General features: G+C 36.9%; 1 protein-coding gene across 1 annotated transcript; it reads left to right on the top strand.

Annotated features, from left to right (window-relative positions):
* Window positions 1–330: 330 nt before the first annotated feature.
* Window positions 331–21972, top strand: prkg2 (protein kinase cGMP-dependent 2). The gene is made up of 19 exons (XM_053481462.1): window positions 331–431; window positions 3118–3603; window positions 4151–4317; window positions 5199–5312; window positions 6042–6147; window positions 6972–7035; window positions 11429–11506; window positions 12446–12540; window positions 12733–12801; window positions 12884–12982; window positions 13771–13915; window positions 14313–14449; window positions 15994–16083; window positions 16166–16307; window positions 16398–16561; window positions 18147–18269; window positions 18598–18660; window positions 19383–19449; window positions 20998–21972. The coding sequence occupies exons 2-19, from the start codon at window positions 3128–3130 to the stop codon at window positions 21091–21093; spliced, it is 2295 nt and encodes a 764-aa protein (XP_053337437.1). The 5' UTR covers window positions 331–431; window positions 3118–3127; the 3' UTR covers window positions 21094–21972.
* Window positions 21973–21981: the final 9 nt, after the last annotated feature.

The raw sequence follows: 21981 nt of genomic DNA, 5'->3' as shown, positions 1-21981 counted from the left end.
CCTAATCATCATTATAATCCTTAGCATCATCATCATCATCATTAATATTAAAAATGTTATCATCACCACCACCACCACCACCACCATTTTCATCATCAAAGGCATAATCAGTATCAGTATATAATAATGTTAAGTGGATGACAAAATGCCTTGTGCATTATCATCATCATCATCATCATCATATCATTATAATACTCTTCTTCGTCCATCTGCTTTTATGAGACCCTACAGGCTGTAGTGAGATCATATGGTAAACAGTGCAGCTGAGACAGAAAGGACAGACACGTGCACGAGCGCGCGCGCGCGGAGCTTGACGTGAATGAACACAGCGCGAGAGTCTGACTGAGAGAAACATCACTCGGAGCGTCTCCAGGTTTTTTTTCTCCTGCACTTTCGGATGAGACGAGGGTGGAGCTCGTAAGCACACACAGGTGAGCTGATGAATGTGTGTTGTGTTAGAGAAGTGAAGCTTGTAAACGGAAGTGTGATTTAAAAAATTATGTGTCATTTTAGGGTGAAATAGTAAATCAGTTAGCACATTCTAAATGCTTTATTGCGATTATAGGGAGTATAGTAAAGTATTCCAACAGCAATTATAGTAAACATTATTGCTGTAAACTATTAATCTTATTATTACTATACTACTTATATTTATTAACTATAAATATGTTCCCTAACCTAACGATGTGTTTAAACATCATGAAACGTTACATTGTACAACGGAAACGTTTCATGTGTAATTATTTATTTACAAATACAGAAAGAGAATTCATTGATGATCTACAGTTTTATAAACATTAAAAAAAACAGGAACTTAATCTGTGCCTGTCTTAGTAAATGTTTTACCTTGTGTTCACTAAAACACCCTTAAAGTCTGTAATCTAGACTAGTCAAGGACTCTCCCAGATTTTTAACCAATTTTAGGAGTGTAAATCAGTTGCTGTTTTATTTAATCTATTCTGATTTGACAACAATACAAATTGATTCAAATCTTTTTTGAACAACAAAAAAACCAACTATGTGCCCCCCCCACTCAATTTACCACTTTTTTTCACTGTAATTTTTTTCCTTTAATGTTTTAATATTTAACTAAAGCACACAAAGTTTCTCTGTTGTAAACTGGTTTAGTAGTCAATCAGTCAATTAGTACGACCCGTTATGTAATTTAAACCGTGTAAACTGAACCAACAGACTTGAGACTCTCCTCAAACAAAGCGTATTTATATAATATTAATGGAGGAATTCAGTCTTAGTCATGCAGCAGGAATGTTATTTCAGTGTAGGAGTCCTTTGACTGAGACTCAACTGGATGTGTTCATGATGTAATTGTGTGTTGGTGGTTCTACGAGTCACATGTCTCATATAGTAAACACTGTAGGCTCAGTTATGCTTGAGACTTTGAGGCTGACAGCAGGAGTGCGCAGTGCATAATGTCTAGCATTGTTGTATACATGTTGTGTATATATTTTCCCCATTCTACCTGTGAATATCCCTCTGAAAAATAAAGAATAGTGTCACCATCATAAACGGCAGCAACACTGTAAACACATGGAGAGTGAGGGCGCTGGTGAATAGCATTGTGCTCTCTGAATAATTGATCAGTAGGGCGAAGCACATTGGGGTCCAGGATCACATTTAAATCTCTCTGTTTCTCTCTCCCTCTCCCTCTCTTACACAGTACCACTTCATTAATAGATGAATAAACTTCCCCTTGTCCTTTGTCCCCTGTCCTTTACCATTAAACCTCTGTAGAATGCAAAGGCAAGTACCAAATCATACATTTATAAAAGGAACATATCCATGCATTACTATACAACACCAAATGTTAGCCCTTGTCATGTAATACTCTGTAAAGATTGCTAACGGTAACAGAAATTGGAAATTCAGCACCATTTAAGGCAGGACACTGCAGGTGAATAGCAGTTTTGAGCATTTAAAAAAAAATGTATTTTTGCAAATTACTACTGACTTTAATAAAAATATATATTATTTGATTATTGAATTAAACACTTATATAAGTATATATAATGTTTTATTTTTATGTGTTTACTCTATAAGGATTTAAAAAGACATTGACTTATCCTAATGACACATAAACAGAATTTCACTATATTTCCCTGACCATCGCATTCATAAGAGACTTGCCTACAAATTTGGATGTCCACAATTGTATAATATGCCTTAGTTTTTCCATCATGTTCCAGCATGACAATATCCTGGCCAAAGTTCATGTGAAAAAACTCTTAGAAGATGTGTCCTGCACAGATCTCTAATATCAACCCCACTGAACACCTTTGAGTTAAACTGAAACAAACAAACAAACAAACAAAAAAACTAAAAAACAACTAAACAAAACCCAGATCTCCTGACCTGGGACCTGTACTAGTGCTGAATTGACATAAAACCTAACAATTCACGATCCAAAATCTAGTGGAAAGCTTTCACAGAACAGTGGAGGTTATTATAACAGTAAGTGGGTACTAAATTTGCAATGGGATGTTAATCAGAAGTGAATCCTCCGTGTAGGGCTACTTTCAGGGGACCAAACAGGTGAAAGTCCAATGGAGCTAGATCAGAACTACAGTATATGGATAAAGTTTTTAAGTGTCAACAATGTGGGCAGAAGTGTGCGGATGCGACCTTGGATTGCAGTGGATTGTTGTTGATTGTTGAACATTTTTCCAGATATCCAAATGCTTCTGTTTATGAGTTGTTTCAGCACCAGGTACACCCTCAGGCCACAAAAATAAAACACTGGACTCTGGTCTTCTTTTGTCCAAATCACAAATAGGCATAAATTTTTGCTCGCACCGCTGTTACAAATGAACTGGTATAACACGTTCACACCAGCACAGCAGTGACTGGTGAGACAGTAGCCTTGATGGAAAGCACTGATAAGGCCAACAGAATTATAAAAGTAACTGAAGTGCAGATAATTTTTGACTTACCCTCATATATAAAGTACGGTATCAGGAAACAAGCTGTTCATGGATGCGTTTGAGGAATTTTTTCAGTCGATTTTTAATTTATTTTTTAATTACTACAGGTGAAGAGAAAGAATGTTATAGATGCACTTTGTATTCATCTGTAGTGCCCTAACCATTGCTTTATTTACAGCAGTACAAGAATGGGAAACAGCTCAGCCAAACTGAACCCCTTCATACACGTCAATGGCTCGGCCAAATCCAAGCTCAACACTGAGCCAAGCAGTGGTCCTCAGCGCCTCAAAACGAAGGTGGAGGAATTGGAGGGCCAGCTGAAGAAGAAAGATGAAGAACTAAGTGCCCAGCAGCTACAAATCAAACAGCTGGAAGAGCAACTGGCCCAGAAAAACCAAGTCATTACTGACATCTCAGATGCTTTAAGAGCCAAGTGTCTCCAGATCAGCAGTCTACAGGAGGCTCTGAAGAAACAGCGAGATTTAGAACTTATGAACTCTCCCAGTGAGGCAAGTCAGAGACTCAGCAGCCTGTTGAGAGACACACTCAACAAGAGAAAAGGAGCCAAAGCTGGGGTTTCTGCCGAACCATCATCCAGGACGTATGACTCCAGTAGCCTGCCCAAGTTCTACTTTGAGGGTGCACGAGTGTGGAAAGAACTCAGGTCAGAAAAGAATGTTGATCTGTACCGCAGTATAATTTATACAGTCAGGTAGATGTTTCAGTTGCATAATGTTGTGAAAAATAATTATTATCTCATCTTTTATACATGACTAATTAGGATGTGCCATTCAGCTGGTAATCTCCATAGAGACCATGTTGTGATAGCTCTCATTATATTAAATCATACCGTTTGGGGGTTCATTAACTATTCTGCATGCTGGTAGTGACAATTGAAGAACTGGTGCATTTGATAACTGAAAGAAAGGGTCTGAAGGGGTGTCTAATTACCTTGCCTTGAATAATTTAAAAATAAAGCAAAAACATCTGTCAACTTAATTCATTAGTGTTAGTCATTGCTCATGACTCCTCATTCACCCAAAGACCCATATTGTACAGTATATGTCACTAGTTATAACAACCATGTATTTAATCACCACTAATCACAGCTTCATCATGTTCAATGTCAGATTGAAGATAAATCCATTTTTCAGTAATACATGACACAAAATCTCAATTGATTATCTAATTATTTCATGCTTATTTTTTAGTGTAAAGAAGCTCCTAATAGATGCCTTGAATAAGAACCGATATTTGAAAAGACTGGAAGGACAACAGCTTAAAGACATGGTAGAGTGCATGTATGAGAAAACATACCAACAAGGAGAGTATGTCATCAAACAAGGTGAGCCGGGGAATCACCTGTTTGTGCTGGCAGGTAAGAATCCACATGGAATACAACTACTGAGATGCACATTATCGAGTCTTTATTTGGTTTAGTCCACATGAGAAACATGTTAAAGGTGATACTGACATAAGTGATCATGACAGTTTACATTGCACTGTATTACAGTGGCATGTTTTCTCCATCATTATCAATATTATTATTATCAATATCATAATAATGTTGATAATGACGATGTTCAACTTTATCAACATTATTATCAGCACCGCAATAATATTTGATGTCATAATAGCTTACATTTACATTTACATTTAGGCATTTGGCAGACGCTCTTATCCAGAGCGACTTACATTTTTATCTCATTACACACCTGAGCAGTTGAGGGTTAAAGGCCTTGCTCAAGGGCCCAATAGTGGCAACTTGGTGGTTGTGAACCTAGGATCTTCCAAACCGTAGTCCAACGCCTTAACCACTGAGCTACCCCTGTCCCATAGCTTATATAAAGAGAATAAGCCATTTTTTAAATTTTATTTAAAATAAAAATGTAAGTCGCTCTGGATAATCCTCTGAATTTACTATACAAATGATAATATATTAGAAGAAATACTTTAACCTGTGATTAGATGTACAGCTGGTATACCAGCCAGAGCTGCTGTAATAATAATAATAATAATAATAATAATAATAATAAACTTCTGACAAATCAGAATCAAGAAGTCAGTGGTACTACTATATAAATAAAAAGTTATTCAGAATTCAGTATTTTTAACAGCCATGGTCTAAGATATATTATTATAGTTTTATGATAATGAAATATGTAATTAAATGTTTTTTTACAAAACATTCTAAATATGGCATTCTAATGTATGGTGCACTGTATGCTTGTTGAGTGATATTCTCGTTTGTGCGTACAGATGGCAACCTGGACGTCTATCAGAACAATAAACTGCTCACATCGATCACAGTATGGACAACATTTGGTGAATTAGCTATTTTATATAACTGCACCCGGACTGCATCCGTTAAAGGTGAGGTATCGTGGATCTGTTTTGAATTGTGATCACAATAAAAAAAGAAAAATCTTTTAAAATAATAAATAACCCTTTTCATTTTATGAGTGTGAATACCCATGTTAAGAATTTACCATGATAATGGTGGATGATGTAAATAAACACGTGTTGAGGTTGGATAATAGGTATAATTTGTCCTGGGCTTAGGTATGGGAGAATTTAATAGAATCAAAAGGGCTGAAAGTTTTCTCGTGTTTAGATTTGCAGTTCATGTGTGTGTTAACTAAACATGGTGACCTCAGACTTGGAGGATATTTAAAGTTTAGACATCGTTAAGCTCATCAAATAAGAAATCTTAACACTTTCCTTTGTAGCACAAAGCCTTTGGACATGAACACTGAATTTGTCTTGGCGCAAGGCACTTTCTCTAATGTACTGTAAAATGCATCATAAACTTTAAAGAAACACTGACCTCATGTGAACCTCCTGATTTCTCAACTGACATGTCAACCTCGAAAAATAGATGCATCATAACAAAATTTGTTAGATAGCCTTGGCAATGCATTCTAACTACACATCGTAACTTTTAACCACTATTTCTAGTGTTTCCTTTGATTTGACAAGCTGCACTAAAATGTGAGCACTTCCTGACATCTTTGTAAGATGTAAATGTGTCTTAGTGACTAGTGACCACATGTTAATCTGGTCATTTCCCTCGCATTACCTGCTGTTTTGTTGTTCTTGCAGCGGCCAGTAATGTCAGAACCTGGGTTCTTGACCGGGAGGCCTTTCACAACATCATGCGAATGACCGCAGAGGCAAGACATGAGCAGCATCGCAACTTCCTTAGAAGGTGATATAACCACCATGACACAGTGTCTCGACAATGACATTATATAAAATGTATTTTGTATATCACAGCTTGGGTGGCGTTGCATGGCATAGTGGTTAGCTTGGTGGGTTTTTTCTCTGAGTACTCCGGTTTTCTCCAAAATTCTGAACACATGGCATTAGGTTAGTTAATGTGCCCAAATTATTCCTGTAGTATGTGTGTGTGTGCCCTGAGATGGATCGGCACCGTTGTCCAAAGTGTACCCCGCATGAATTGGCCCTAAGGAAACAAATCAGAAAAAAAGCCTTCAGTTTGTTAAGGAGCATAAAGATTAGACTTTGGAGCAATGGACAATCATGGTTATGTGGTGTGATGAGTCCAGACTGATCCTATTCAAGGGCTTCAGGGTAAGAAGGGAAGTGTATGAAGCGATGCAACCATCATGCATAATACAAGCACAGGCATATTCCAGGTAACAATAAAATCATAAGGTGTGTGATTTATTTATTTTTGGCTGGACAGTCCACAGATACTTCCTTACCTACAGTAGTGCCTTTTGTGTGATTAATGAAACAAGAATAAATGGCTAAGCTTGAGTGACTGGCTGCGCCATATTGGAGATGCTAAACTAAGTTTAAAACAATCTCTCTGACATTAAATGCACAATTTAAATAGAAAACATGAGTGGATTTTGGTTTGAGTTTGCGTATAATCTAAAAAACAAACACAACTGTTCCTTATTATCTTTATTAGAACCATTAGCACATACCTTTTACAAGAAAGATCTGTATCCTGTTTGAAGTATGTTTAGTTCCTTTTCATTTATTTAATTTTTTTTATTCCAGTGTTTCACTTTTGGCTAATCTTCCAGAAGACAAGCTGACTAAGATTGTTGATTGCCTGGAGGTGGTAAGTGAAGATCTCAATACTTGATATTGTCCTGAACACACAGACAAACACACAAACACACACACACACGCACCCAAAAATGACCTTTGTATTGGAGAGTGCAGGCATTACGTCTGTCATCTCCTGGGCCGGTAGATTGTTATCATAATTATTTGACATATTGTTGCCATAATTATTTGACTTGGGCCAAGTAAAGTGTTTCTGATTTGAAGGTTGAAGGTAGAAACGTAGTACAGTCTGTGCTTTGTTAAAGATCTGTTGGACAGCTGATCCGGACTGCTGACTGATTTATTTCAAAGCTCTCCGAGGGGGCTCGAAGCGAACGTTTCTAAAAGAGTGTGGGCTTTGTCAGTTTTGTGTCAAATAAACCCATTCACATTCCTCACCTTCTGAAAATACTTCAAGGACATTCCCCATGATCACACATCCTCAGATCCGAATGGGAGAATTTAGTTATTTAATCATTCTGATGGAGTTGATTATATTCCCTCCTGAGGGGATGGGAAGCGGTGTAACTCAATAGTGGTGCAGATGTTTCATACTGTGAAATGCAGATAATATGGAGCTCTGTCATTAAACAGTGAGGAATGGAATGTGGTGAGAGAAAGTCTTGGATTGGACAAATGTTTTCGAGTTCTCGGTGTAAAGAGGGTCAGGGATCTCTTTAAAAACTTATTGGATGAAATGACCTTAGAGTCGGGCCAGGAGAACACGTGGATATATCATGAATAAACTGATAGCAATCACACTCCTGAGAAGGACTGAACTACAACTGGCTTTCTGACTTTCAAGACACTAGAACTGGTCTCTAATGTTCACCCAAAAATATGCTCGCAATATTAATCATGTTTGGTGCTGACGTATAACTTGGAAGCTCTTCAGCTTCACCTCAGAGATATGCACCTCTGTATGGGACCAACATGAGTTAGGCAATGATGATGTAAGGTAGAGTGAATGCGATCGTGTAAACATGCATTTATTATTCCTGGAACATCTTGCTTTTGACAACTCACTGCCAAATATATTTTTCTCTGGCACACAAGTTTGTCTATAACAAAATGTACAAACCACTATACTGTATATCCTTCTTTGGTAAACTTCCACATTTAAGGCAAGCATGGCACGAAATGGCCACAAAGCAAAACTGTATATATATATATATATATATATATATATATATATATATATATATATATATATATATATATATAAGCAAATAGGTGTTATTTAAAGCCAATCACATGATCAGTGCATTGCTACTTGCTGGGAAAAACAGTAGCTGCTATGAGTGAAATAAGTGTATTCAAATGATTTTTGGAGAATGTTGAGGCCATGAAAAAGGATGTTTACACCCTGTTATTGCAATTGCAGTCACCCCAACATTTATGAACTACAGGTATGTGTGGCCTAAAGTCCACCATGTTCTGTGCAATAAAACATTACGCGATTTGGACATTGTTTGAACACTATTTTATACACTTAACCAAGCTATGTGAAATACTGTAGTACTGTAGTAATACTATAGTCTGTTTCACTTTTAAAAAACTTTCTGTCAGCACTACAACACTCAAGAGATGCACAGTTGATTTGTGTACAGAGACTTGAGGTTAATGTGTGGAAGTTGTTGTGTTTGTTACGTCTCATTCTGTTTGCTTTGTCTTGCTCTCCAATGACTATGTTATAACCTTATAAGAAAACGGACGCCTTGTTAGACAATGCATGAATGGACGTTATATGGTGCATACCTGTACTATAACAAGGAAGAGGAGGATGTATTGTAACCTAAAACAAATCGTAAATGTCAGTTTGTATTGCTTATGATATTTAAACTCTTGTTCAAATTTACTGGTTTTATGTATTTTATTTATATACGGTATATATTTTATCGCCCAAAATGATTTACTCCCCCAAATCTATCTTTGTCTAGGTTTAGGTTGATTGGCATTTCCAAATTATCCATAGTGGATGAGTGAGCCCCTTGTGTGTGTGCTTGTGCCCTGCAATAAGTTGGCACCCTGTTCAGGGTGTACCCAGCCTCGTACCCTATGTTGTGCCTCCTGCTATTTTTTTTCAAAAACACAAAAACATGCTAAAAAGCGCAAATGCCAAAATTATGATGTCAATTGCTTTGGTCATACAGTATAAATGTGAACTTTATTATTTTGCAAAATGCTATAAATCCACCTCCCTTATTTTTGTCACACTTGATCAATATTTTAAGTCTACAGTTGTGCTTGTTGCCATGTAAATATGCAATTTATTATCAATAATATGCTGGTTGAGTTTTAACAGACAATATAACTCATGCTTTGATTGTGTTTTTGAAGTGTCTTTGGCAGCAGATTGGAACAGGGGAAAAAGTTTTGAGTTTTACATTACATTACAAAAGCCTTATGAAGGTCACGAGAAACATTAAAAACAATCAAAAGGTTTTCATTTGTAATACATCATTGGCCTCCTCCTTTACTGTTTTAGTTTGACAGTAATTGATGGCAGCACTTTATCACAGTACAGGTGCTCATGCATTGCATAACATCTGCTTGTCCAACCACATATGCTTCATTCTTATCCATATAAATAGAGCATATATAGAGTTTAGTAATCCTGATCAGGATGTATCCGAATGTATAGAATGCAACTGCTTCTTACACACACAATGCATGTATCTCATGTCACTAATAAAAAATAATAGCATGTCATGCGTTATGGCTTCCAAATGCAGCAAAGCCAATTGGTTCAAAGAGAAGTACATATAGCATTTCCCCCAAGTTTTGTTACAGACAACCTTTTACAGAATGAGAGAAAGTCCAAAAATGCTGTTTGCAGTCTTGAGTCACTCATTTCTTTATGTTTTGCTTATAACAGTCAGATTTTCTTGTATTTTAATGTAGTCTGGAGGAATAGTTCTCCAATAGTTCTCAAGAGTTTTTGGCTCTTATCTTCAGTCCAGTCCCTGTACCTGTTTTAGAGCAATGTTTTTTGCCATCTAACTTAAAGCATGAACCAGTGAGAACCTCGTGCAGATGATGAAAAATGCTCAGGCTGATTATTGGTATACTAGTGATGCTGAATGTGGAGTGGCTGAAACAAGTTGTTACATAAACAATCAATTTTTAAATGGAACCTTTAGGCATTTTGCAGGCTGTCACAGTAAAAAAATTGTTTCCATTTCATTTATTTAATCTATATAAATAATTTGATTTAATATGAAGAAATGAGGGGTGGCTTAAAACTTTTTGCACATTGCTGTGTATATACACACATATACAGTTGCAGTCAGATGTGTACCTGCACTTATCGTGATTATAAATGTCATGGCGATATTGGACTTTTCATGATTTTTGTACTGGACTGTACTGTGAATGATAGGTTATCTATGATTGATTGACTCCAGATGGAAGGATTTTATCGATTGCACTCGTTGGATTGACCAACACACAGTACGATGTATGTAAATAGAGGTCTTAGGAGGTGTAGCCATTTTGTGGTCAAGGTCTAGAAGAAGATTTAAAATGATCTTGAGGTGACAATTGATGGTTAGGAACAGAAGGTGCCAGGGCACAGGCCGGATATGTACTAGGAGCTATGGTACTGGATTATCATTTTCACTGTTTACAGTCAAGTGAGTTTTGCATCGCCATGGATCTAACTGAAGATGGGAGCTGACCACATGGACAAAGAAACCTTCTAGGGGAAAGTTTCTGGTTTTGACCAAAGATATGTTTAGAGAACATATAAACATATAAAGGTGAGGCATTCAACTCCAAAAACACTGTAAAGCATGGTAGTGGTAGCATCATGCTTTAGGGCTTTTTTGCTGCTAGAGGAACTGCTACATTGCACAAAGTGGATGGAATAATAAAGAAAAGGAGGACTACTTCAGAATTTTTCAGCAAAGCTTTAAATAATCATCTACACAGTTGGAACTTAGGGGAAATTCTACAAGACTCCAAACACACAAAAAAGATGGCTGAGAAATGAAGCAAACAGGCTTAAATTTAAGCTGGAGGAAGAAGCTTGCGAAGGTATATTCAACCAAATATCATGTGTGCTTTATGCATATTTGGACCTTGTAGAGGTCTAGATGAATATTGTACAGTCCTTCTGCACCAGAAAAAGCCCAGTTCAAAGAAATCATTGCAAGCCTAATATTGCCATAACATTTATGTACACATTAAGTGTTTGAAAACCTCTGACTGCAACTGTAAATATAAACATATTTTAGTTTTCTACAAACCTATTTATATTGGAAATAACTTCATTGTGTATCTCTGAGTGAACGATTGCATCCTTCCTGCATTCTCCTTTGAGAATATCTCTGCAGGAGCATGGCAGCACTGACTCACTGGGAAATCAATAGCTAAATAAGATCTTCTTTGTATTTCCTCATCAGGAGTATTATGACAAAGGTGACTATGTCATCCGGGAGGGAGAGGAAGGAAACACGTTCTACATTATTGCCAATGGAAAGGTAAGAGCATCACTGAACATATAGGATATTCTTTGGGACGTGGGATGATATCAACAGATTGTGCGTAATTTCCACCTAGTTGCTGTTTGACCAATCCTGATATTTTGGTCCTTTAGAGGATCTGGTTTCTTTTTCCAAAATAGGACCCCAAAGCTGGGGCTTCTTCTCTGGTCACTTTCCCTCAACACTACTATGTTGGGGCTATACGGGAAATGTGTGTCCATTTCTGTGGGAGGTCGAACATGTTGAGATAAATCAGTAACCTGACACTGCAGGGGTTAAGAGACAGAGGTCTCCTCTGGGACGTAACAGGAACTGTTTATCATGAGCTACCCGGTCATGTATCCCCTGATGGGCCCCCACTATAGCTGCAACTCTGACTGCAATGGCGAAGACAGATGTTTTTTTTCTGAGAGCAATTTAAGTGCCGGAAATGATGCTTCTCGTCAGCCTGTCGCCACTCTGTCCAAGACGGCGTGTTGGGAATAAGCCCATTAGTGTTAGCCACCAAAAAGCTGCCTACTAGGTCAAGAGGGTCAGCTGTAGATCATTTTACAAGAGGAATTGTGGATCTAATCATGGATCGAGAGGAGAGACCCGGAAGAGAACAGTGGCTTTGAAATAAATTTGATATCTGATGACACAGGCGTTGGTTAATAACTGTATGATCCTGGATTTTGTGTTAGACATTGTTTTGAACGTTGGATTCAAACTGAAAAAAAAAAACTTTTATTAAATGATGATCTACAGCTTTCTAGATGGTTCTCTCCTCACAGATGGTTGTGGTCACATAATGGAAGAACTGCGTTCCACTGGGATTCATTAATTAGCATTAACGGGTCACGATTCATCACCTATGTGTGGTGAATCAGCATAAATGATGGAGTTAGCAATATGTTCTCCATATGTCATATTTGAATGCAATGTGATTCTGTTCAGATTAAAGTAACCCAAAGCACTAAGGATCACAAGGAGCCCCAGGTCATCAATACTTTAAAGAAAGGTGATTACTTTGGAGAAAAGGCCCTTATCAGGTAACCTTTTTCTCATTTTAATCTTATGTCTTACATGACCTTAGCTGATATTAGCTGCTGATAGCAGTTTGCGTACATGATTAATGATTAATAAAAGTAATTCTTCCTTCTAGTGAAGCCAGAATGCGATTCCAAACCATCCACCTGGTCTTATTAGAATTACAGCATGATGTAATTTCCTCCTTTTTACAGTGATGATGTCAGGTCAGCGAATATCATAGCAGATGAAGATGGTGTTGAATGCCTCGTTATTGACAGAGAGTAAGAACACACCACATTTTACCTTTTTACTAATGCATAGGTTGACTTTGTTCACTAATGACTTTTTTTATTCTCTTCCCAGAACGTTCAGTCAAACTGTTGGCACCTTTGATGAACTTAAGAAGTATCTTCAAGGCTATGTTGAGACATTAGCCCGTGATGACAAGAAGAGAAATGCAAAGTAAGTGGTGCACAATTAAGCATGTGTTTTAAAATGCACAGCTGTTACAAAATACCAGACATTTGCATGGATATCTGTATAAGGCAATCATTTGCTAAAGATAAAAAAGCAGGTTTTGTCCAAAATGTTGTTTTGCTGTCTATAGGAGAACATAATACTACAACATCACAATCATAAATTAGCTTTTTATTCATATATAGGCTATTATGCAAGGATCATGATGGGCAAGGAATTAGTTTAATAAGCACATCAGTACAAACATTCAGTCTTTTGATGTGACCTGAGTGTCGTTTCATTACACAGTGAATGGCACCTTTTCATATATATGGCTTAGTGGTTAGCACTTTTGCGATGCACCTCCAGGCTGTGGGTTTGATTCCTACTTTGGGGTCTGTGTGCATAGATTTTGCATGTTCTCCTCGTGCTTGGTGGGATTCCTCTGGGTACTTCCCCGCAGGCTAACTGGTGATCCCAAATTCCCAATAATTACATTGATCACCAGTGGCCCCCATGGTCCCTAGTTGGACAACAGCGCTTTCCAGATGGATGGATGGATGGATATATACAATTTATTTTCTGTGTGGGATTTTCCCCCAGATGTCAAACCATAATTATGTATATGAATAAAATAATGAATAAAGAACAAACCAGCTTAGTGCATATTAGTGTAGATAAAGTATGGGCTGGGTATAGCGAAACAGAGCATTGAGAATGCACTGCCGTTTGATGTCACAATGCCCAAGCCCTATTAATTTTTGACACATTTTTCTCTTGCTCTGTTTCTGCAGGCTGTCGGGAAGCAGTGCTCCCAGCTCTCCCTTATCCACTGATCAGGTGCAGCTCAAGGAGAAAGATTTTACCTCTTCTATTTCCTTCAGGAACCTTGAGATCATTGCAACACTAGGAGTAGGGGGATTTGGTAGGGTTGAATTGGTGAGCATTTGTGTTTCATGTATAATTTAAATCTACCCATGGTCTCCAGGGGGGTACTCCCACCTGATGCTCAGTCTTGCTGTGATTATATTCTTAATTTAGGTTCAGGCTTAAAATGGAGTTCCAAAAAAATGTATACAAACTTTAAAATGAAAAATATATGCACAAAAAGGTAACAGTCACATGATAGCATCAAGAGATGGAAATGGAGTGACTACTGACATCTTTAGAGGAAACATAATAGTACACATAGCTCCCATAATTCGAGTTTTAAAAAGGGCATAGATAACAACTGTTGAAGTGTGTATGCATTTTTTTGGGCCCTGTATAAAGTAATTTGAAACCATAATAGAAAGACGGTTCAGTGACATTTATTTAAATGTATCCCTTTCACAAGGTTAAAGTGAAGAACGATAATGTGACTTTCGCGCTGAAGTGTATTAAGAAGCGTCACATCGTGGACAACAGACAGGAGGAACACATTCACTCAGAGAGGAGAATTCTGAGTGAGACCTGCTCGCCTTTTATTGTTAAGTATGTCAACGTAGTCTGTACTTAGAATTCATCATAGTTACTTATTCATTTTAACAGAATAAAGCGCTGAAAATGAGAGCTCTCAGCAGTTATGTGTGTTCAACAAAAACAGTCAGCAATGCATTGGTGAATAATACAGTTTGTTCTAAGAAGTGGTTTAAATTAGATTTAAATTAAATTATTTTGGGAAATAATGGCAATTAAATTTATATATTGTGGGCAGGTATAAACAAAAAAAAAAACATTTTCACACACACACACAAGTAATGAGATTAGGGAGAACTGAATTAATTGAATTTAGGGTTGGAAATTTTGCATATTTTTCTTAACTGATGAATATTTGAATATAGTTGAATATTTTAACAATAAATAGTCAATTGTTTACATATAATTAATAGCAATAAGATGCACATTTCTAAAAAACCCAATAAAAACAATAACAAAACATTAAAAACAATAAAAAAACATAAAAGTACTTTTCTCTTGTCTATGTTCTCATTTAAAATGAGGCTGCTAAAAATACAATGTTTAATATTGTTCACTTCCTGAACTGCATTTGTGCCCTCTAGTGGTGAACAAGTTCTTCAATCTGTGCAAGGAGAAACATTATGCAAAACTAACATTATGTGTTAGTACATTTTTTATTTCCAAATTCTAAACAGCAATTAATGGATTAATGGTTAAATTATAACATTATTTTTAATAATATATACCTTTTCCCCCTGTTTTTCCATTGTTTAAGTGGAGCTTAAACTTATGGTTTAGGTATATGCCCTCTTCGGATTTAAATGTGAAAATAATTAGAGATTTAAACATTTAAAGCACTAATTACGGATACAGTTAGTGGCATTGTGCTCTACCACTAATGTATAATATTTATCCATGGACACTCATTCTGACGGAACAGAACAACACGTACAGTAGGCACTGTTTGTCTAATATCCCACATAATGTGTTTAAAAGGGATACATTGCATACACAAATAGTATTCATGCTGTGGATGATTTACAAACAATAACACAGTGAATTATGTCCAAAATATGAATAATATGTAATAAAATATAAACAATACATAAATAAACATTATGTGAATTAGGTTTTTGCATTAAGCATTTGTTTGTAATAGCTAAGGCTTTTATGTTCTCTAGCAGCTTAGCTTAGAAGGAAGCAAAATGATCTTTGATAAATATGGAACTTAAAAATATTTAAATATTTCTAATCTAATCTTATATTTGGTTTTATTTTAATCTTATATTAAAAATGGTAAATAAATTGCACTAGATTTATAATATGTTTACTTGCTAAGATTTCTTGTTTTCATCATGCTTGCCTTTTGGCAAGTCCCAACACAAAAGCATGGATAACATGCTATTATGCTAATGTGATTATCACGCTTGCATGTTTTTATATCCCCAAGCATTAGTTAATTGAGAGCACAGTCGTTTTCATGATTTAAAACTGAAGCTTTTTTTATGTTTTCCTGTGTAGATATTTTATTGCATTAATATAATGTCATTCAAATTTTTACAATATTTTCCTTCTAGAATGTACCGTACATTTAGAGACAGTAAGTTTGTGTACATGTTGCTGGAGGCGTGTCTCGGCGGAGAGGTCTGGAGTCTGCTGAGAGACAGGTTAGCTTGAATATAAGCAACCAATGTAAAGATCTTTTCCTTTTTCACTTTTACTGACTCTTCGTTTCACTGATATTTTCAGGGGAAGCTTTGACGAGAACACGGCCAAATTCTGTGTGGGTTGTGTGACTGAAGCGTTTGAATACCTCCACAAAAAAGGAATCATTTACAGGGACCTGAAGCCTGAGAACCTCATGTTGGACTCAGACGGATATGTAAAACTGGTAGGCAAAGTTAATGAGCAGCTAATGGTTTCGAGGCTAATTAGCATTACGGACACTGCAAAGTTTAATCTGGTCAATTTCCTCTGTAAGGTTGATTTTGGTTTTGCAAAGAAGATCAGGTGTGGCCAGAAGACATGGACGTTCTGTGGGACTCCTGAGTATGTCGCACCCGAGATCATTCTGAATAAAGGCCATGGGCTCAGTGTAGACTTCTGGTCTCTGGGAATCCTAATCTTTGAGCTTCTGACTGGAAGGTTTGTACCAACCAAATATCCCACTGGCTCATTTATTAATGACTGAAAATGAAATTATCTGCTTTGAGGAGCCACAAAATGTATTTGGATGTGATTAAGTTACCAAGTAACCGAGCCTGAAAAGAAATTATTTTCCTGTCTATGAAAGAAAAACAGAATAATTTTAAATTGGAATTGTAAAAAGAAAAAGAAAAAGACAAAACATATATCACAAACTTTATATTGTCATATATCATAAACAAATCATGCTTTTTGCCAAAATATAAATTCTATTAATGAACTGAGGGGGAAAAATTACACCACCAAATATATGGTTTTGTGCTTGTCATATAGATATACATGTATAACTTAAGGTGAGTTGTTATGCTATTCACCCATTTTAAAACAGATGCTTTAAGTATTTTCATTATATTCAATTCCTGACATTTTAATTTTTACATTGTAAATGTGATTTTATATTATATATACTCGTATTATTTTGTTTACTGGAGGTCCTACCATTTCCAATGTAGAAATAAGCACAGTGGTTACCATTGGCCTCCACGGTCACTAGTTAACTAGTTAGCTACATAGGGTCCTAGACGGATGGATCGATTATTATGTTTGCACATTGTGAAGGAATGTGTGGCACATAAAATGTAGAAAAACAGAATATTTTGGATCCCTTGCCATACATTATGCATACTGAGGATGGTTCCACTTAAAAACTTTAAAGATTGCTTGGAATTGCATTTAATACAAATTCTTTCACTATGATGTCATATGACTTTTCTCAATGCTTCTTTCTCATGTCATGTAAGGAAGTTTTTCTTTGCCATCATCAATTAATGGATTGATAATTAGGGATACATTAATGAACTATACATTATACTATACATTTTGAACTATAATGAACTATACATTTTAAGCTGACTGCATCTAAATATGGATGATTGCATCAAATATTGTTTTTCTTAATTGCGTTCAAGTCTTTAGGTTGTTTATTTGGGGATCTGAGGGTCTGAGTTTGAGTCCTGCCGTTTATGGGTTGCTAACCCCATAAAGTACTACCTAGCCACTTCATGCAGTGGTGGTCCCACGTCTGAATAAAATGAGAGGTTTGAGTCAGGAAGGGCATCCGGCGTAAAACCTGTGCCAAATTGTGTAGGGATCGGTTGGCCATGGCAACCCCTTGATGGGATAGCCTTTATGTAATAAAAATGTTTTATTGTAATAATAATAACAACAACATACGTTATTTATATTTCACGATTAAAAGATTAAAAAAAAATGCCAAAAGTTTATTTTTACAGTCTTAAAAGAAAGTGTAAAAACCAAGAAATAAATCTTTATTTTTTTCTCCTCTTCCTCCTCCTCCTCCTACTACTAGTAATAATACCATTAGTAAGTAAAATATAATAAAAGTACAAGGGTACTATAATAATGTATATATTCATATACAAAGTTACATTAATAATGTTTTGGGCAAAAGCATTCCCAACCTGGTGAAGAATATATTTTTTTCTGTATCATTACAAAACAATGCATATGAAAGAGACTGAACATAAATTTATATAACTCTTTATCTAATCTTTCCCAATCACAGCCCTCCCTTTACTGGCTCAGATCAGATGATCACATACACTTTCATTTTGAAGGGCATGGAGAAAATGGACTTCCCAAAGAAGATTACAAAAAGGCCTGGAGATCTCATTCGAAAGCTCTGCAAGTAAGATCTCAAAGTGTCAGGACGATATTTTTCACTCTAATAACTACATACAGTAGCTGTGTATCCTATTGAATTGGAAGATTGTAAGTTTGAATCCAATGATGCCAGAACCATCCAGTAATCCAAAGGAGCACTCCTCCGAGTGTGTTGATGGGAATTCACAAAAGACCATACTGAGGAAAAAAAACCTCTTATAAAATAATTGTTTCACTATAGTAACTGAATATTTTTGTATATGTTACAACATTTTTTCACATTAATAATTACTATAAAAACGTGTTTAAGAAATAAACAGATTTTTATTTACCTTTATTTTTTTGCTTTATAGGCAGAATCCTTCTGAGCGTCTTGGGAATATGAAGAATGGAATAATAGATATCAAGAAGCACAGGTGAAGGAAAATGCACACACATACACACACAACCCCACTGACAGGTGAGGCACTCTAAGAATGTGTGTTACTTCCTGACCTCTCCAGGCAGACCTAATTTAGACAGTAATTAAAATCTCTGGAGTTAAAGAGTAAGCTAGGATCTGCTGCTCATTTCTAGTGCTTTGTGTTGGTCATGCTCAGTGTTCAACATAAAGATTAGAAATGTTAAAATAGCTGAGTTGAGATAAATACCACCTGCCATTTTTATTCCTTATGGTTGCCTTTTTATATTATACTCTGCAACACAGTAAAATTATAGGAGAGATAGCCAGTGTCTTTAGAAATCTAAAAATGTCATGATAACAAAGGAAACAAGCGTCCCCTTTGTCATGTCATTATTGTAAACTCAAGGTGCTTCACTGAGGATTTCTAATCCAATTGGTGCATAAAGCCAAGCAGATGGATCTTGATCTCAGTGGCAATCTGCGGCTTGATCTGATTTTCCGCACACAGCCCCAGGCGTAGCGGATGGTCCTCTAATAGTCAAGAAAAATATCTTCTCTTCCCCTCTCAGTTCAGACAGGATCCTGGACAGACGTACACATATTTCATTATGCATTGTTTGTTATTAGAAACACTAACTCTGCATGCAATCAGTGTTAAGGATGGAAAGTCACGCCGAGGACAGGTCGGGAAGTGTAATGTGGTATTAATATATGCTGTGTTCGTTTGCTATGCAGGTGGTTTACTGGCTTTAGCTGGAGTGGGCTGAAAGAGAGGACTTTAACATCACCACTGAAAAGAGAGGTAAGAGAAGATAAGGCTTGCTGATTTGAGTGACACGGATGATTGTGCTGTTCAGATACTTACGGTCAGAAGAGCATTTAGCAAATAATATCTATATGAATCCTCTTATAATTTCGTTAGATTTTACTGCATCTGAATATCTTGAAATACCTTGCATTTGTCTTAATCTTTAATATACAAATAAATAACATTAATACCACATAACATTAACATGTTAACATTGATTATCAATAAAGTAAAGCTCATTTATGCCTGTGGCAAGCAAAGGCCGACCCGTCTGGTCCGATCCTACAGAAAAGCCAATAGCAAAACTTGCTGGGAAAAGGTCAATGCCGACACAGCCTCCAAACCCCAGATCCTAAACTGATTAAGCATCCATGAGACGAACCAGACAAACAAATACAATTCACAGAGGCCCCACCCTACAACCCACAGTACCCAAAGGACTTGATGCCAGCATCCTGGTGCCAGAAACCACAACATACCCTCAGAGGTCTTGTGGAGTCATGCCCCGAAGGGAACCTGTACAATATTGGGATTAATGTTTTGCATTGCAATTTTATGGCTGATGATATACAGTATACTGAATGTAGGTTTAGGGGCAGTATATGAATTTGGAAATAGACATTGTATGCTCCCATGCTCCTGCTCACATGTGCATGTATGAAGGGAATATGAAGTGAAAGCTGATAATTCTCCAAAAATCTAAACTATTTTTTTTTTCATATCACAGCCCAATAATTCCCTAGTGATTACTCACTCACTAATTCTCTTCTTCACTCATCGTCTATACCACTTAACCCTGTATTTGGCGTCGCAGGGGCCCTGGAGCCTATCTCAAGAGACTTAGGGCATGAGGCATTGTACACCCTGGACAGGGTGCCAATCCATCTCAAGGCACACACATACACACACCCACACACACACACACACACACACACACACACATACACATACTTACACACTCATTCATACACTACGGTTAATTTGGGAACACTGATTAGCCTTATATGCATATCTTTGGACTGTGAAAGGAAAACGGAGTACCTGGAGGAAACCCACCAAGCACGGGGAGAACAGGCAAACTCCATGCACACAGACCCCGAGGCAGGAATTCGAACCAAGACTAAGCGACCTTGACCTACCACATTAACATATTTAACCAATTTACAAATATATGTAATTTCCTGGTACATACATACAGCATAGTAGCTCCTGTTCTTGCTATAAACAGTCTTTTTTTTCCCCCAGCTTCCCTTTTCTTTATTTGTTACATCTCCAGAAAGAAAACATATCGCCAAATTATGTTTTTAACCTGTTTACGTGGAGGGTCACATGTGTTTCTATAGAAATAATAATGTATCAGAATGAGTGCATTAACACAAAGAAGACAGCCAGAAAGATTGCCAGATCTGCTTTTTATCAAACATGAATCAACACCTGACATCTGACAAACAGAACTGAGCATTCAACAAGGGTATGATATAATATGAATAATAATGTTTATTACGTAACATGACGTTTTGACATGACACGTTTTTTTTCCAGCTGAAAGGACCGACAGACCACAGCTACTTCGACAACTATCCACCTGAAGACGAAATTCCCCCTGATGAACTTTCGGGATGGGACATGGACTTTTAACAACCTCGCCTTCCCCTCCTTTACATACCTCAGTGTGAACAAGGTCAAAACTCCTACATCATCCTTTTCCCCAACCACAAAGCCCACAGAAATCCAGCGTATGGCACAACATTTTCTGACAAAGCACAGCCTTGAGCACAGGCCATATTTGTGCTGGAGTAGGTAGGTGGCAGAGTGGAGGAGGAAGAACCAGCTGGGAATGTGGCATTTGAAAAGAACTAGGCCAGTGTTATTTGGATGATGATGTTAGTAACCCTGTTCTGTGTTATTCAGTAATTTTATCTTGTTTATCTACCCGATTATGGAGATGGATGGAACGTAACTGCTGGGTAAACTACACCGCAGAGTTCTCCGAAGAACTTTGCCCAAGAAATTTTATTGTGTTTAAATTGCGGACTACGAACGGCAAAGAAAATGATGTGAAACCAGAAGAAATATTTACCTTTTCCTGACCTGGAGAACCGAGAAGGTGAGATGTGGCTGCTTTTGGAAGCAGAGATGAGCCAAGTGCCGAACTTGTGAACTCACAAACCGAATGTGGGTGTGAACGCCAGTGATGTGGCTTCAGTGTTGGACCACAGAAGATGAGCTCAGCTGCTGGGATTTTTTTCTTTTTTTTTTTTTTGTCATTTAAATGGACTTGTGTGAAATATTTATAACCACTGAGAACCTTTGTGTAGAGCCTGGAAGGTGCTATTTCAGTTTCACCTTGCCCCTGCACTTGAGCCAAACCCTCAATCTAATAAGCTTTGTGCACATCTATAAATGTTCATAGATTCATGTATTCATTAATATTAGGACATACTGTCATGCAGTTGTCTGTTTTGTATTTTATTTAAATATATAGTTCACTGTATTACAATCATAAAAATTCATGATGAAAAAAGA

This window comes from Clarias gariepinus, chromosome 21 (assembly GCF_024256425.1).
Source record: "Clarias gariepinus isolate MV-2021 ecotype Netherlands chromosome 21, CGAR_prim_01v2, whole genome shotgun sequence".
Taxonomy (NCBI): Eukaryota; Metazoa; Chordata; class Actinopteri; order Siluriformes; family Clariidae; genus Clarias; species Clarias gariepinus.
Note: the sequence above shows the minus strand (reverse complement) of the source record. Positions and strands in the feature narration are given on the sequence as shown.